Source organism: Dreissena polymorpha, chromosome 15 (assembly GCF_020536995.1).
Source record: "Dreissena polymorpha isolate Duluth1 chromosome 15, UMN_Dpol_1.0, whole genome shotgun sequence".
NCBI lineage: Eukaryota > Metazoa > Mollusca > Bivalvia > Myida > Dreissenidae > Dreissena > Dreissena polymorpha.
Window position 1 is genome coordinate 14,628,490 of NC_068369.1, and position 19,784 is coordinate 14,648,273.

The 19,784-nt window shown below is 34.6% G+C and overlaps 1 protein-coding gene across 7 annotated transcripts in view; it reads left to right on the top strand.

Moving 5' to 3' along the window:
* Positions 1 to 5,028: 5,028 nt before the first annotated feature.
* LOC127860852 (uncharacterized) overlaps positions 5,029 to 19,784 on the top strand; it is an 81,709-nt gene continuing 66,953 nt past the window's right edge. For 2 of the 7 annotated variants that reach the window (XM_052399147.1, XM_052399153.1), the window contains exons 1-3: positions 5,029 to 5,137; positions 5,602 to 5,766; positions 19,573 to 19,656. In XM_052399147.1, coding sequence (XP_052255107.1) covers positions 5,663 to 5,766; positions 19,573 to 19,656 — 188 coding nt within the window. In that variant the 5' untranslated portion in view covers positions 5,029 to 5,137; positions 5,602 to 5,662. The other 5 variants (XM_052399149.1, XM_052399150.1, XM_052399151.1 and 2 more) reach the window with 5 other exon arrangements.

The following is a 19,784-nucleotide window of genomic DNA, read 5'->3' on the forward strand; positions in this document are numbered from 1 at the left end:
TATACCCGCTTAAAGTGGAAAATGTTTTTTTACAAATTAAACACGTTATAAAATAATGTAATGTAATTTATTGCATTATTATTTAAATAATACCAACATAAAGCAAAATGAAATCCAAATGTACTGTTTATTAATCATTATGTATTTATGTATCTTATTCTTTTATCAGAACTATAACAGGGGCATTTTTACAGCATTTCTCACACAAAATTGGCAGTTCAAATATAGACATCAGGCTTTTTCCGCCCTATGCCACGGGTCCGAAATTCAGCCCCATTCCCAATGCAAATCTGGTTGTTGTTTCCCAATTGAATTTTTTTTCCCAATTCAAAAAAAAAAAAAAAATTTTTTTTTTTTTTTTTACCTTAAAATATATAAGTTAACCTGATCCGGTGTAGAAAATAGAAAGTGTTGCATAATTATCTATTGCCTTAAATTTGTTTTAAAAACTGTAAAATATGTTAATGATTATTTAAGACTTTCCTTATTTTCCTCAAAATCCGGCGCTTCGCACGATTTTTTTCACCTCAAAAAAGGCCAGGCCTTTTCCCCAAATTCAGATTAAAAAACCTGCACTTATCTCACATGTTCATAATACTTTGTAAAATGTTAATAATATTAAAGTTATCAAAATAGTTGTTATTTACCAGTTAACGGCTTCTTTGAAATATAAGAAACACTATTTACATGCGATAATTTTTCCCAATTGAGCCAATTTTGCGAATAATTTTTTTCCCAAAATGGGAGTTTTCACGACGCGAAATTCCCAAAATTCCAGTGTGGCGTATTCCCAAAATATAGCGGAAAAAGCCTGGACATGTATTTGAACAACGCATATTCCAAATTTTCCAACAGTTTTAGCTCGCAACAATATTCATAGTATTTTTGTTTAAAATACCATTTCAAACTGCTATCAAATGTATACTCATCTACCAGGGGTTTTTCAGCACTGTCTGCGTCTATGGAAAACGGAGGCATTCCCAATGCCAACGGACCTGATCTCAAACCAAAATTATAACAAAATTGTTTGTTTTTTTGGGGGGAGGGAGGGAAGAAAGAAGTGTCTTATGACTTATGATTATTAGATTATTAATGTTCCAACTCGTCCAACTGATGTGTATCATACCAACAAGCACTGCTGTGGTTGAGCAAGGATTCATCACCATGAACCTGCTGTGCTCCCCATTTCACAGCACATTCACACAATGCAAACTTACTTATCTGATGCTTACCTGCATTTAAGGTCAAAATAACAAATACAAACTAATTTATTTGTTAAACCTCTGACTTATTTAAGCATGATAAATTCACAATGTTTTCCCAAAATGAGCCGTATCATCGAAGCGAAAATTCCCAAAATGGACAATTTTGTCGATAAAAAATTCCCAATTTGGTCAGACTCCTTTTCCGACAAAATGGCAGAAAAACCCCTATCTACAATGCTGTTAAGTTAAGCGGTTAATACATAAATTGACTTAGAGTACTACTGATTTTCCTTCGCCTGCTAGTTAATAAAAATGTTTAACTTAGTGTTTCTTAAATGAGATTTCATGTGTGAAGACCCAAGCAATACGGTCAAATACTTATTTAGATCATAGCTGTCTATATATGCTTTTTAACAGGGGTCTCGATCTGCAATTTTTCATGTCTAGGGTTAAGGTCAACGTCACACAATATATTGCATGTAAGGTCATACGATTCACATCAAGGGTCAAGGTTACACAAATCTTTGTACTTAGAAATTATAGGTTAGAGATTTTGTGCTCCAACAAGGAAGAGCATATAGTCAGTGACTTGTCTGTCTTTTTCTCGCATAATTATAAGGATATAGAATTAGTGTTGACCGTCTGTCCATCTGTCAGTATGTTCATCTGTTTGATTTGCACCCATCCTGTGGCGGGGGATATCAATTCAACGAATTTGCTTGTTGGGTTTGTTTTTGATACTGATTTTTAGTTGATGCCATGTTTTATACAATCAACATGAATGTACAGATATTTTTTAACTCATTACTTAGTAACTAACTTGATGTTTCTCACTTGGCTTCCTTTTACTATTAATTTAGTGTTTTGTTAAAAAAAAGATGTGTGCAGCTGTTTTGTTACTACATGTGTAATTTCTATACAAAATGATCTGTTTCAAAACATGTGATGCAAATGAGGAAAGCATTTCTCATTTTTACCTGTTCTTAATAGAAAATCATAGAAAATATAACACAGAAGAGTAAGACATCATCAGACATCTTAAAGTGTTAATAACACCATGATATTAGGGTACAAAAAAGTGAGTCAGTGTTGTAGAAAGATATGTTATAAGAAAACATTCTGATGACAAATATAATAATACAGTGTAGTACCAATTACAGAAAAAAAGTACCATTATACTTAATAAGCATAATATTCTTTCTACACAAATACTCAGATATGAAACAAATAAATACAAAATTCTTCACTATGCATGTATTATTCAAACAACTTTAACAAGTGAATATATGAATCTTAATTATTATATGTGATATTGCATATATGTTCATTGTTGTTGATATCTTAAGAAACCAAGAGTATATCATCAATATGTGTTGTTTTGGTAATTTGCTTAAATATTGTTATTGCTAGCAGGAAGTGCTTTGGTGTCGAATAATCAGTGAAATCCACAAAATATAAATTAAATCCTTCTTTGCATTTAATTTCTGAAAAAAGAAGTACCTAGTTGTTATTCCGAAAATCTCCTGAGAGTACAACAAAAGTGTAAATCATTGTTCTAGTCATAAATACAGCCAAACACAGTACTATGTGACTTTGAAATAAGTCAACTAACTAGGAATGGACTTCAATTTGGTGATTGTCTGTATTATTATTTTTTTGCAATATTCTGTCTACACTTTTAGTACAGAAAAGGCAATTATCCATAACATTTCATTAACAGTGATGCTATTTATTTTATTTTTTGACTGTATTTAAAAAATGTGTTCATTTATCCATGGACATGTTTTTAGGATTAAACACAATTCCAATTAAACATCCTGTGTTGAAATAAAATCAATTTAAATGATGCAATTATATATGGAATTGTTTACTCACAATTTGTAAAAATGGATTAACAGGTAAAACAGTCTATAATGAATTGTTGAAAACAAAAGTTTATTCTAAGATTGATGTCTAATTCCAATTCACATATTAGCATGTCAGCAATTACAAATATTTAAAGTAACTTTAATTATAATACTTTTCATAACATCATATCCACAAAAATATCGATGATGGTGGTGCTAAGAAATAAATATACCAGGTATGCCTTTACATTAAAAAAACAACTGTTTGGCAAAATAGTGCTGATGATAAGTGCTAGAAAAAAGGACCCACACTGGAGATAAAAATCAAAGTACTGGCAGTACTGGTGTGACGATGCTTTTGAAGAGGATGGATATTTTAACATCAATTTAAGTTTATCTATATCACCACAATTGTGTTTGTTGATACGAACATGTGGGAACGATAACAAATTTTGGTACGAAAAAAAATTGCGTACAAAACATTTTTGGACTGGCTCGGTCTTTTACATAGGTCGCCATTGTAAAGAATTTTTTTACTGGTTATCAAACCTTAGACGCTGCTGTTCCAGCATCGTCAATTAAAATTATGATAATTATTGCTTCTCAGAAACACAGCAGGACCAAGTGATTGACCTAAATTATTATTGTTGTGGTGATTATATCTTTTTTAATAGTGTCTTAAGATTTCCAAGAAAATATTGACTGTAAAATGTATAATCCAGATGGCAGTTACATGACTATATCATTTCATGTCCATGAACCGGTTTTAAAGGGACCTTTTCACAGATTTTGGCATATATTGAAGTTAAATGCTTTGAATTGATAAATGTAAACATTGGAACTAAAAAGCTCCATTAAAAAACAAGAATCAAATTAAAGAAAGAAAAAAAAAGTAATTCACAACTGGGCTAAAACCACTGACACCTGGAGTAAAAGTCTAATGCTTAGACCACTTGACCATCCGTGCTCATACAGTGAGGAGTGTATTTTTACTTTATATAAGCAATGCTCGTAGTGTCACAAAATATATCAATAACAACAGAACTCCCCAAATTATTCAATTGTTTTGCGTTGCAATGTTACAAATATCATAACTACAACAAAATTTTGCAAATCTGAAACTGTTTGTCAATTTACCAAAACGTGAAAAGGTCCCTTTAAAGTACTTGGTATACTTTTCTACTAGGCTGCAAGGATTTTTAGACCAACTGATAAACTTAAAACATCATTTTCGCTAGGACAGTAACTGACTTAAGATAAGCTTACAGCATGATGATGAGTGACTGTGGGTTGTGTCTTATATTTTTAATTCTATTTAAAATATAAAGTCAATTTCAACATATAGACTTATTTTATTATAACTATGATTCCATGATGGTGAATATTGACATTGTAAATGATTAGTATTTATTGGACTGCTATTTTCAGAAATAAAATAATGTTGATTGTGGTCTTATATTAACTCCTTTCAGGTGACATATCCATAATTGCCGCTAGTATAGGAAAGTCATATTTGCTGACTCATATATTTCTGAAACTGAATTTGGTTTGTAATCAGATTTTAACATTTTTTATCTGCAGATATATATATATATAATCTGAACATATGTTCTTAAATCAATTTTATATCTATGTATTTCGCTGAAGATACTGTACTAAAAACACTGCAACACTGTTAATTACGCATAACCATATTTACTTACAACGCAATACATGTACATCATCGATATATTTGAACGTTTACGCTCAACGTCCGAAAAAAAATGTCCGAAAATAACCGATAAGTGTAAACACGCTATGTTCTTCGCAAAATTAGGTTGAATTCAAAGAACCATACGTAAATTATTAGTTTGCATCGATCTGATGTTTTTCACGGCGACTGATCTGAACAATCTCAAGAGGGTATAGTGTGAATCGTCAGACATCCGGTTTATCTGACGATTTTCACGGTCTGACAAAACTCACGCTACACCGGTGTGTACACAATGATACGGCTTATGTATAATAAAGTTCAGTTAGAAGTGAAATGTGGCGAATAGTGGGACAGTTATATGAATACAGGAATTAACGCTTGCATTAAAGCGGGTATATACGATTTTTATATGTGCTGAATTGTAAAATATTGATACAAATATGTTATAATAACACACAATATGCAAGAAAAATGATACATTTAAGACGAATTTCATAAAATACAGCAAATAAAAATTAGAGCCCCGAGCCGATTGTGACGAAGATAATTCGTAATTATTTTCCGACAATAACCGATGCATTCGTCTTTTTAGTAAGTGTTCGTGTGTCGTATGAATCGATATCGCTGCAGGAATTTCAAATGATCCGTTAAACTAAATTTAGATTCACATCGTACATGCATGATATACATGCTGGCGAATTCGGCTGTACAGCCTTTTTCGATTTCAGAATTAAATATCTGGCTTATTTAGCATTTTTCGACACATGTTCTTCTTAACTTTTATTTTAGTTTATATTGAAATATATGTATAATAAGTTTTTACACATTTTATATTAATAAATAAATATTTGACAAGATCGTATATACCCGCTTTAATACGCGTGCACATCTGATGAAAAATACACGGACACAGAGATATGGCGTCGACGCGTGAAAATAGTATGGAATTAAAAGAACTTCTGCCAGCCGGGATTTCCGAAAAAAATGACACAGGGCAAAATTCAGAAACGGTACTTACAACGTAAGTATCATTATAGTGTGTATATTTCGTCGAAAGAATGGACGGATACATTTTATTAATCAAAGTAAAGCTACTTCAATTTATGACGTTATATATACATTTCAGTCAAAACTTTTTATACGTCATGAACAATAGACGTTCAAGTTAAGGCATGTTTGTGCGTTTGTTTTTATCAATGCAATCATGCCTTTGTACATTCAGATGAACACATATGTCCTTATATAATCATATTGAGCAATATCTATTCATTGAACGCGATACCAGACCGTTACATTATTATAATGGTTATTTTATAATCGGTACATTGAGTGATATACTGATGCTTAAAGTGTTCCAAAATAACGCGTGTGCATTGATACGTATGTAGTCGCCATAAACTGTTTTGCGATAAATATGCACTTAGGGTAATGTAATGTATTATAAAAACAGTACAAAAAATAAATCAGCAATTTAAACATTATTTTGGCGATTTCGAAATTCGATATCTTGACATATATTTACAAGAAGTTTTAATCGTTGATTTAAAGCACTCGCCATACTTATTATTGTGCATGACAAATTTGTTATTATAGATTTTATTCTTGTTATTGACAGCGAAAAAAATAAAATAAAATGACAATATATTTAGAACATGTAGAATAACACACACAAACACACATGTAAGATCACCTGGACACGAAGATTTCAAGCTGCGCATTGTGATAACGCTGTGTACGACGCCGGTCTTTGTGCGGGGGGGGGGGAGGTTGGGGGGGCGTCGTCGTCAACCTTTAGCACGTGACCACTCTAGAGGCCACAATTCTTAATGAATTTGGACGATATCTAGACCGCGGTCGAATCTGTGTTACGTGCGTCTAACAACTAGACCACCTTGTTAAATTTCCCCCAAAAAACCCACTATATGGGAAACAATTTTGACTCAATCTTAAAGAAACTTGGTCAGAATGATTATCACTTGACTATATATGTATTTGTCTAAGTAACTAGAATTCAAAAATAAGGTCACCAGATAAAATCTTCGAAAATCCTTTGTTAACATTTAAGTACATTAAGCTTATGTACCAAGTGGGGCAACTCTTTATATTGAATATATGATTCGTTGCTGTTCTCCCTTTGAATGCAATATGCTGTTCTTGGTAGTTAAGTTTACTTGTGTGTATCATTTTTATTTTATTTTTATTCGAGGTCATATTAATTGTATGCCTCTTTCGAAGAAGCGGACACATTGCACTCACTCAGACTGAGCGGATGCGCAGGCTTGTCTGTAGCTACTCCTTGCGAATATGACATAAGAGTCATTTTCGCATGACGCGGTTAATATGACTTTGTCAAATATTATTTTCTTAACATTTCTATTAAATGCACTGGCAGTAGTCAATAAGATTGCTAGGAAGTTTCAAAAACACGTGTTTCTGTTTGTGTGAATATGTACCGGTATCTATAATTTACAAGATGAGTTAAAACGGTTAACACAAATCAAACTCAAAATGGCATAACTACTGTTTTGATTTCGTTTTGATAACAACTAAATTAACAATCACAAACAATCAGTGATTATGATAATTACTGAGAGGCGGGTACATAATTCACGCACGTTCCTACGACGAGTAAAGCCGGAAGCGACGAATTCGTGTCGAGTATCTTGAGTCGAGTATCTTGACCTCAGATATAACCTGGCTAACAAACAGAACAAGTTAATATAAAATAAAATCTGCAATAACCATCATATTAAGTAAAACATTGTTGGAATATCGATACATATCTCATTAAGAATATAATTTCATGATGGGGTTTCCCTTTACAAAACTTTTTTGATACCATATACCAATTCAAACTATACAAGAAGATAATTGATGAAAATAAATCGCGAGCAATACTTTTAACTCACGAATTAGGTAGTCATAAAGATTGGTATAGAACACTAATGCGCTTTTTCGGGATAGCTGTTTTACCCAGCTTTTCACCTTAAATGACATCTCTGTAACGCGAGCAGATCCGAATGAATACATTCGAATATTTTAATGGCTGATTCAAGAAAACTTTGGCCAGATCACTTCGTCTGTGCACAGCGTTATGGATGTAACACAAATTGTGCCAAGTTACAATTACGCGTAAACACCCATCTCGCTGAATTTCATGGTCTGTAATCGTCAGGGGAAGAAATAATGGGCTATCGATAAACGTGTATTACAAAATTTTGCTTTCAAGATGAGGAAACAAAAAACTTCCGAAAGAGTATAGTGTCGCGATAAGGGGGATATCGTTTCACTATTTAACCACACATGTTTGCCGTACTCTGCCTGTCCGTCTGGAAATTGTTCCTGAACGCCCGAATAGGCTACCCTTATTTGTCAGATTGCTATTAATAACACAGTTTAAATTCAATTTTATATTGAAAAGCATTGTGCTTAAATGTGTCAATTACAATACGCAATGATATTTTTAAAGACCCGCGTCATGGGAAAATGGGTTTTATGCCATATGCGGCCCTCAGAGCTATAGCGCAGCATGCGCATCTCGCAGTCTGGACCGGAGCTGCATTATGAGACCATTACACCTTGCGTGATTTTATAGCGGACAGCGTCGCCTCTGACCAGATTTCCCAATTGCGCAAGCTGGTCTTGAGCTACGCTGGCCGAAACGCCATAAGACCTATTTTCGCATGACGAGACTATGAAAGTTTGATTTGAATGTGTCGAAAGAAAACTGCATGTTAATAAAATAAAGAAATGCTATATATTTCTACGAACACTATTGTGTGGTTTTACTATAATAACACATAGTCATGCGGTGGGTATGTGACTAACAAGTGGGAAAATACACAATAATTTTCAATTTAACTATTCAGAAACGTACATTTTCTAACTTTATTTCAAAGTAAGCATTTACGCCGAATATTGTTATCATCCGTGCAATTTAGAAGACAGGAGAAATTGTCACGAGTCGCATATTCACCACATCAGCTGCTGTGCTGCGCGCGCATGTGTGTATTTCATTTACTCTGCGTCTTCGCGAATGCATCTATTGGCTGACCTGCACCTGTGACCTTTGAGGAGAGCTGTGTTATGCGATTTTACCGTAACACGCAGTGGACAATTTTCATGACGCAAACATTGCATTTTGATTCACAGGTGGTTAGCGTGAGTGTATCCGTCGATGTGTTTGAATCTAACAAAGAATGAATCACAACATAATTATAATAATAACTGTATTGGTATCAACGAGCATTGAATAAAATTCTCAAGCAAACCACATTAATTTTTTGTTAATTATTTTTCGACAGAATATTTTTATTTCATTTCTTTCCATTTCATCTTCATTCATTTTTATGTAAATGTGTAACTTCTCATCCCCCCCCCCCCCCTATCACCAATATTTTTTTACGAACGTACCATGTAAGGAAATGTTTGAAGCCAATTGCCAATCGATTTCACTTAACTGCATTAGCGTTTTACAGGACATGTCACGTGTCAGTTATACTATAATACTCCCCTTTGTGCTTTGTGTCATAACAACATTTATCTTGATTTCGAAACAGACGAAATATGTATGCGTGGATTACGTTGGATATTAATGTATTTCATGCATACGGTAATTTAATCTTAACTTTGTTTGAACATTGGACATTATTATTAGTTAGGAACGAAAATTAATATTTGACGAATAATAATTAGCACTATCGCGTGAAAGTGTATTGCAATCTCGACATCCCATTGGTGATGTCCCATGTATTAGCACTATCGAATTTTTCCCCAGAAATTTTATGCTTCGTTTAATTTCTTTCCATTTCACAGGGCAACAGATAAGGTTCGTTTTATCGTTTTAACGATTTGTATTTGACAGAAAACGAATTGAAATTAAAAATCAATCGTACAGAAAACGATTATGAAAATTAAAAACGAATTGAAATCGATTCTTCGTCGTTTTAGTTTTGTTTTTTTCCGCCGTACCGCGTTAAATTATGATTAACGTATTGTAACCTTTAGTGCGGCCGTGATATTTTCTGTTAGTTTATATAGACACCGTTTCGGGCCGGTGTCAATATAAAAAGTTACTTCCGCCGAAATTAATTTGGGAAAATGTTCTGTTTAACTTGGACGTGTTAGGAAACTTGCATAAACGGCGTGCGCGCCCAATATTTTACAATTCGTAACGAGACCAAAACCGCCGGGAAAAGACATTGGGAAGAGTATACTATCAGATTTAATAGCGCAGGATGTGACAGATTCTGAAATATTCTGCTCAAAACACCGCTGCGATTACGTGTCTCAAAAACTAATACTGATAGCATTGTGATTTCCACTGGCTTGTCATTGATGGAGAGGGTTTAGCAATGTGAGTGTGCTCTGAGACTGAAAGGCAGGAGAGTTGAAACTGGTTGTAACAAAATGACTCATCAGCATCCATTTGTCAATATACAATTAATACTAATATTTAAAAAACAAACTTTGTCACTGTGAATTTATTATGACTTTATTGGAATAAGAATTGCTATCAATGTCTAAAAATGAAACGCTAATCTGATCCAGAAATATATGTACGTTAAATAACGTTTTGATCAAATTATAAAAAAGTACTAATTGACAAATAGTTTTGATGGAAAAAACTAATTGTTACAAAAAGCTTGCAGTGAAAACTAATTGACCCAATATCTTATCTGTTGCCCTGATTTCATCTTCATTCATTTTCCTGTATTGAAATGAACGTGTAACTCCTCATCCCCCCCCCTCACCAATATTTTTAACGAACCTACTATGTAAGTTGATTGCTAATCCTTACTATTCTACCGAAACGAAGTCAGAAGTTTTCGATACAGCTTTATGCATAAGCGTTTTACAGGAAATGCCACGTGTCAGTTAAGTACACGGTACTATAAAACTTCCCTTTGTGTCATAACAACATATTTATCTTGATTGCGAAACAGCCGAAACATGTATGCGTGGATTGCGTTGGATATTAATGTTTTTCATGCATTCGGTAATTCAAACTTAATTTTGTTTAACCATTGGACTTTTTTATTAGTTAGGAACGAAAAATAATATTTGACGAATACTAATTAGCACTATCGCATGATAGTGTATTGCAATCTCGACATCCCATTGATGAAGTTCCTTGTAAGCACTATCGCATGATAGTGTATTGCAATCCCGACATCCCATTGGTGAATTTCATGTTCTCTGATCTATTAATAGCCTTAAATTATGAATGTCCTGTGCGCAAGAATACACTCCATAGCACATAGTCGACTATTTCACCATTCGCAATATAAACATACTCAGCGCTCTGCGACATGTATAGTGAAAAAATGTAGTGTGTTTTTTTACTTTTACTTTATACGATCCGTTCAAAACTATTCCATTTAACACGATATTAGCCTCTTTTCCTATACATTCGACCACCTAATGATTGAATCTCGCGCATGCGCGTTGTAAAGAAATATGCTGAACTTAAACTGTGCTCAATTCATCGCCTGACATTCATTTGATGTTATTCTAACTCAAAAGTTTAAAACAATCGATGCATGAGTATTAATTTACTTACCTTTTGACCTTAACAACCGGATATCAGAATCAGCTGAAGTTTCCTATACATTCGTTGCTTTTGATTGGCTCGTTTATTTGCGCACTGTGGAGGGGTTCATGACGGGGAAATTAGTTGTGATGAAGAATAACGGAATGCTATTTGATTTTTGTAATAAATTTGTGTAATCAATTTTAATAATATAACGACAATGCGTAATAAACATGACCAGCAGTAGCTAGCAGACTTCAAACTTCCAGTATTCAAACAATCTTTTTGTAAATATAAGTCTAGCAATAATAATAAAACACAATGCGGATAGTAGTTTTCACTCCACACACCCACTAAATAACATAGTTAACTTGAAAAATACATACATTTTGAAGAAAACATTGTTAAACAGTGGGGGCAGATGAAAGAGTCTCCTCTTCGCAACACAGCCTTCTCATGGCAGAAAGAAAGGTGTACCCAGTGACCGTATTTATCGCACTGTCCCCAACTGACAATTTTCAAGTGTGCGATCATTTAATCCTTATGGCGAAAACCTTTCACAGACGCCACAATTTTTTTTGTGTCTTCCACATCCGACCACTCGTCAGACTCTGACAAGTCCATCCTCTCTTGCTGAAGGCCACTGGTGCTTGGTTTGGGGCTTATGTGAGAGGCCACATGGGCCACGGGTGTCGGCTTTTTCTTTTTCGTGCCTGCCGTAGACATGACGGAGCTTGGTGGCAGGTATTCCTTCTGTGAAGCATAAACTTCCATTTCTTCGAGAAAACAGGTGTGTCATCTCGAAAGGCCCAGCATGGCATGAGTTGAACATCGGAGATGGCGTGCTTGTTCAACGGAACGACGCCAGTTTTCTTGAAGGCCTAAACAATGTTCCATGGGCTCATTGCCTTCAAGTAGGCCTTACATGCAATGCGGGCCATGTCATACCTCGTGGCAGCTTTGCCTATATTTTCTCTCATGAAGCCTGCACACTCGCTGTAATAATACCTCTTCAAAGGCCCAAAGACTGCGACATAAAGAGGTTGCAGCAAGTGGGATGAGTGCGCGGGTAAGCAAAACAGGTGCAGGTTTTTAGACCTCGCCTATCTTGTCAGTTCTGGTGTCGTATGTGTAGTGTGGCCGTCTAAAAGAAGTAGGATTGTCTGGTTTTCGTCGGTTCTCGCTGCGTACTTAAGGAAATGATTTTCAATGTAGTCCTTAAAAACGTCTGTCGTTGACCATCCGGAATCCGACATTGTAGCCCGTGCGCCCGGTGTCGCGCCTTCCATCAGCTCTTCGTTGTATCTCTTACCTGCGGATGACAACGCGCCGTATTTTTTTAGTTATCTATTAGCGATGTTAGCTTGTGTTATTAAGTTTTATGTTCAACTTATCGAGAACCCAAATAATTTACATACTCCTTTAGAATATTAGAATATTGTATACAAATGAAACAATTAATACGAACGTTGGTAAATGAATTACTCTTTGTGTAATTTCAATCTCTTTAAGGCTTTTGTATGTTTACGGTGCATTGAAGTATGCATGCTTTGATCTCAAACATCTGATTTCGCGGTGGTTTAGTGGATATGTTGTCCGCCTTGCAATCGGGAGTTCGTGGATTCGATCCTTACCTTGGGAGTGATCTCAGAAAACGGACTCGGGAGAGTTCTCAGAAAACGGACTCGAGAGTGTCTCTATAAGCCGAAGCTTTCGATACAGTTAAAATAAAATGTTTTAACTAAACCTTTAAACACGAACTATGGGGGTATACAGGCTCCAGCAGCATGAGCAGCAGCAATCACTGTTGTTGTAGCGGAACGTGGTGAGGTCACAGCATGGGTCTTTTCATTTGTCGGTGCTATAAAATTAGGGGGACGGTGTTCGGGCCGTATGCCTGTTTCGTCCATGTTATAAATGAGTTCTGGCCTATCTTGGAGCATGTGAAGAGCTACCGCCTTCTCTAAGTTTTCAAAAGACGCCCCAATATGTTCGGGAGTGGTGGCTTTTGCTCTGGTCGTCTCGAGGGATGAGGGTTTTAGCGAAGTCACCCTGTCACCCCATCGCTTTAGGAAGCTATAGAGACAGCAGTTGCTTAGCGGCTTATCCGACGGCCGCTTTCCCAACTTGTAGGCAAGTTCGCCGGCTAATCGTTGCATGCTAGTGTTTGTGTAGCCGTAGCCTAGTCTAGCAGAATTTTCTGCATGCTCAACTAACCCCAACTCTTCCTCCGATGAGAACATCGTCTCCTTTCCGTAATCGTCACTGTCAATTCGACCATTCACCGTATCTCGCAGGGTGTTGTATGGAATGCCATATTCTTGGGCAGCCCGACGGATCGATCATTGTTTATTCTTTACCTCAACCTCTGCTTTTAGTACATTTTCTGGCAAATAATTGCATTGACCGTTCCAAGGCGGTGACCCCAGCTTTTTTCATATTTTGTGTTTATGTTGGTTTGTATTGTGCTGTATTGTGCTGTTTTGTACTGTTTGGGCAATCGGTCACTTGCCTTAAATAAAGGACCAACTAATTGTTTTTAATGAAAATTCAATACTGCTCCAGCAGCTGGAGTTTCACTTCTTTATATTGTATTTGGAATGGAATTTTCTTGAAGGGCACAATTATTAAAAATAAAAAAGGAATTCAAGATGAAATGAATTGACGCTGTCTTAGCGCTTAAATTGGATTTTAATTAACTGTGTCGCTGTTAAGGGCAATGCGCACAATACAAATACCCCGTGTAAGGCCCCAAATACGTCATGAGCTTTTGCATCACGTCACTTACAAAACAAGTCGACACGAACGTGGGTCAAAACATGTAAACATTGGATTTTAAAGCATACTATAGCTTGGATTATTGATTTGAAGGTAAGATTTACGTACAGGATAGGGTTTAAATAACAGTACATACCGTTTTAGTGTGCATTTTTCAGTTTCACACGAGCAACAAACTTTCTTTCGAACTTGCAGAGAATTTGGTCACGCGCGTTGTACGGATGATATGTAAATTAACACGAATACAAAATAACGAATCAATGTATAGGAATGGTTGAATGTATAGGAAAGAAGGCTATGTGTCAATTTGTAAATGAATATAGTTCAAGAACTGAAACCGCGCCGCAAACTTCTTTTTTGTGCGTATGCTTACAGGTTCGTTGGTTAAGGATAGCTAAGACACTTCGAATCGGAATTCGTGGTCTAGTAACCTTAGTCGTTCGAAAGCGATCAATTAAAAACGAAAACACAAAGAAAACAACAATATCGGACATTCACAGACACAGGTTTAAAATTTGGCTCGAAAGATGCCATGGTCGACACATTATACATATTCCAGCACAAGAGAATTTTGAACCGCGGCATAAAATTAGCAATTCAAGAAGCAATTGAAATAATGTAAAAAATATCGATTGCAACTGAAAGTTTAACTTTACTGTTGATTTGATTGATGACACTAGTTGAGCTTTAAGTTTAACAAGAGTCATCCAACATCAAAATTTAGTAAATGACACTCTAACCTCAATGACAACTTTAATCCAATGCTCCAAGTTTCCAATTATACATTACAAACACACACTCCGAAATACGTGTTGGGTTCGTTCATGCTTTTTAAAATAAATATTGAACTGTTAAATAAACCACAACGTTCGAGTTGTTGTCACTATTATTCGTCACATAAATGATGTCACACGAGATACGTCATAAATTTCGTCATCAGTTGAATGAAAATAAAAGTACGGAAAGCTGGTTCGGTAATAACTTTTAGTGAAGGAAAAAAATAAAACATTAGCAATAAACAGGTCATTATATGGAGAAAGTGTGCCTTTAGTGGTTATTGACACACTGGGTGAGTTATTTGCACGAGGGCTTTAGCCCTATAGATAATAATCTATACTTAATTTAGGACAATCATTTTTGTTTGTATAACGTGTTTTATTTTTAACACAACAGAAATATAATTATTTATTTGCATATTTACAGTCTTATGATTCATTAATGAACATTCGCTAATTAAATATAGCTCAGATGTTTTAAACGCACAAATAATAAATATTACGTAAAATTTAAAGAACTTAAATTTAAGATCTGGCAAGCGTGCAATTTTATAAAAAAAAATGAAAATACATATATTTGTTTTATCTATACACAACATTATATATACGGTCGGCGTTTTTCGTCTGCGTTTCAACGAGAGCGCTATAACACCACGCACTGAACAAGAGTCTAACCCCATACCAAACTTATATAAACATGCTAATATATAAATAATTATACAACTTTTATATGCATTTTTAACACTCAATTTACAATTATTTTTGGTTAAATAAATATATAATGCAAAATGTAATAGAGTATAAAGTAAATTTAACCATTTCGTATTATTGCATTCAAAGTTGTGTTAAGGGATATACTCTTGTTATTAAATCACATTAATTATTATACTGATTTTAATCATTATATAGATTTAAATATAAGACTATAATTTGTATGAAACGCCAGTAATGATAGCAAGAAATATCATTTTAAAAATGAATTTCTTCGTATATCCTGATTTTGATATTCAGTACATGTACGCGTATATTCTAACTGCATACTTGTGTACGTGGATTTAACTGATACTACTTCGTATCCTATTTTTTGTAATCACATGGCATATTAGGTATGTAGCATAAGTATTTTCTAAACGATTGAAATATATGGTATTAAAGTATTTCATTAAGACGCCGTTTTCTTTCCCTTCTAATTACACGTTACAAGTTTGTTTTCAGCGCGTTTTCTAAATGAAAAATCAAAACACAATAATTGAGTAACACGTTGTTAATTTAAAAATGTACACAACATTTAGCAATAAATGATATCAGTCATTTTGGCAGTAAATCCAATTTGTCCAGTACACAAGGCAGGTGCCCGTGAATTGAGCTGATAAGATAAGGATTACCATAGCAGGTTACTTATAAACAGCGTAGACTTCCGATGTTTTATTATTGTTTTTGTAATTTACCTGATTGCGTCGACGATTTGGTTCAATTTGACCAATGCAAAGAATGGTGTCACAAATTTTGCTGTTCTGTCGCATTGGATACTACAATATGCGATAATACAACAGTGTGACAAGCGTGAGCTAAATACATACGTGGATACACAATTCTATATGTGAACTGACCGACCAGGAAAAACCAGAGACGGTGAACGCTGGAAACCTGTGCCCATTTGTCAGGTGTCAGATCACATACAATGTTGGGCCTCATTCAATAAATCATGTATCTCGTCGTTAACATACATTGTTGACATGTTTAAACAATAACATAGAATTGTTCATTGTGAAAAAACATACATACACGATAGTTAGTTAATATCAAAATAGATGTTTACAAAGTGAGAGCGTATGGTAGAATTACTATACACAACCTAAAACTGTATCACAATTTTCTCGTGCAAAACCTGACCAATAGAAATCGCTTATATTCCACTATAAACTTGTTATAACAGGCGTAAGACAAACATTTCACACAATGAGTCGAAACGCCTGAAATTAATATTACTAACTCGACAGTGTATACCGATACATCCTACCGCGCGTATAAGCACGTTTCTCACCTCGTGCGTAACAAGCCATTGTGGCTTCAATAAGGCAAGCGCGATAACCGCTGTACGACTCAGCGCATACTCTTTCACGAGTCATATCCCTCCTTTGAATCGAGGGTTTTAAAAACAGCATTAGTCATTTAGGCAAGCGCCTTAATCATGATATGGTTATTATGATAACCGAAATTACCTCCCTCGGTAAACAGCACATGACGATTAAATAGATCATGATTCTTTTAGTTACACCGGCAGCAATCTAACATCTCCCACCAAGACGTCAGGAAGCGCGTCGTTATCATCTGCATGACTCTGAAAGAACATATATCGACACACAATTCGTGTTTATAAAAAGTTCAACTTAAGTACACACATTTAAAAACAAACAAACACATGCTCAAGCGACAACAGTTCGGCAAGCCTCGCCATGTAAGCCTTTCTTCACCTCGTCGGATAAATTCAAGTACACAATCACACTAACCTAGTATTCTCTAAATATTGAATTCATACAGTCAACACTATACATGTTATTGTTTTACAGAAATGCGCTTTATAAAGATTAGTTCATTAGATACATGTGTTGTAATACACAATAAGATATTTGATATAAAAATAAAATATAAAAAGACAAGAGCAGATATCTTACTAATATATTTGGTAATTATTCTGACAAAACTGCACAAAATACTCAAGAATATTATGTCACTATTTGGTACCATACAATTCAACAAACACACAATCCGTATTTTGTCTTGTAAGTTTTGTTCATAACTAAGATTATCAAAACTCGTGCACCATTGAAATTCGTCATGTTTTTCCAATTGTCGTTTAACAGTATTAATATTTGAAAACATTGTAACATTGATGTCTATGAGGTTGCAAAGTTCTTATTAGGTCATATACTTGTAAAACGACAAGAACATAGACATAGGACACTCAATTAGTACGAAAAAGGTATTTAAGGCGGTCGTGACAATATCAGGCATTAATTACGTTTATGTCACTTGTGACACAAACACTGACGTATTTTATCGGTTTTGTCACACATCGCGCCCCGGTATTTTACAAATATATTTGCACCTGTTTGAAAAATTACTAGCTCAATTCACCTATTTCATGAAATCAAATAACAACTTTGATGGAGCTGTATAAAATGGTAGTTTAGTTTTTTTGACATAATATTTTTATATTAAAATCGAAATATGTTTTCAATAAGTTTTCACACTTTAGCGCAATCTGAAAGTGTAATCCTCTTAAACAGGCTGATACATGTTTGAGATATGGGGTCCAGATAATTCCGATTGAAATTAGCTCACATTAAGTTTGGATGACATGAGTTTTCTGAATGGGTCCGCATTCTAATGTCGGACATGTCACACTTGTGGGTAATGACAGACACAAGGTTCGAGAAATCACGAGACTCATCATCCTGGACCTCATGAATGATCTATAGGGAAAAACATAACCTCTAAAAGTTTATTTCAACAGTGATGGTCCTTAAAAAAACTTCTATTGCACAATGCAGTACTGATGACCAAAGTCTTTACAAAAACACAAAATGTGCGATTCCTTTATCATAACATCGGGTACATGTGTATAATATGAAGTTTCATTTTGTTTGCTCAATACAGTTTCAAAATAGAGTGTTTGGAGTTTGCCATCTTGATCATTTAGAATATCGCATCGTGCTATCGTTCATTTCTATATACACGTTAAGCAATGTCGTATCTCCGGATTTGTACAAAATTGTTAACATACCTTTGACGAAAATCTTATAATTTCAACATATTATGGAGGTCATCTTGGTTCTATGATAAAACATGTGTGCACGCGTTTATAAACCGTTCGTAAGATTTGATCAAAACATTATTCGCCATTAAAATTATATCAGCAAATTGCTTTATTTATAAGTTATAGATAAGGTATATGTAATAGCTTAGAAGAGAATATACACATTGGCATAGTCAAAATTGATTATGCAATCCCATTCAACAAGTCCTACAGAACTTCACAGCAAGTTCGATGTCATCAAATATGCAATATAAAGAAGTGAAACTCCAGAAACTGCAGCAGTATTGCAATTCTATCATACACACTTTTGTGGCCATTTATTTATGGCAAGGAACCAATTGCTAATCTGTAATCTATTTTAAGTAGTATAATCTGTTTACAGGTGTCTTTAATAAACGACTTCGCTGTTGTTTCAAAAGCGACATGGTGATAATGTATTTTATAAGTTCCATTTTAGTTATATATATTATGCTTAGTGATGCCAACATTCAAACGACGTTGATAATGTTTTGATTTAGTTAACATTGATGCGATGGTTGCAAAAAATGGTTTTACAAATTATCGATGTATGTCTTATTTTTATAGTCTCATGTTTGCACGTTATCACTTATCGAGAAGCTAAGCACTTTGTTTCCGTAGTCGTTTTATTTTAATTATATGACAATAGCATTGAAATTACTTTAAAGAAAACAAATGATGTTTAAGTATAAGATTGCTTGCACAATTTCTGACCGCTTCAGGGTTTGTAAACAACTCGCGGTAGGTCTCGAATGAATCAGGCATATTCATACAATGTTAAGGTACATTGTTTAGACACTAAAACTGAATTGTCATTAGCTTTAACATAATTTCTACAAACGTTTATACTTTTTTTACTTTCGTATGTAAATACCTGTATACTAATCTCATTTTCACTTTTAGTGTAACAGACCACGAAGGACGACCACTTTCAGAAGAAAGCGATTCAGATTCACCCGATAATTCTGTGCAATCTTCGAAATTAAGGTAACATATATACAAGTATCTGAATCTCAAATACAACTATCGATCATTTGCGATTTGCATTAAATGCATTTTTTTCATTTCGTGAAAAATGGACCTTTTCAACTTTGTGTTTAACTTTTGAAGATCCA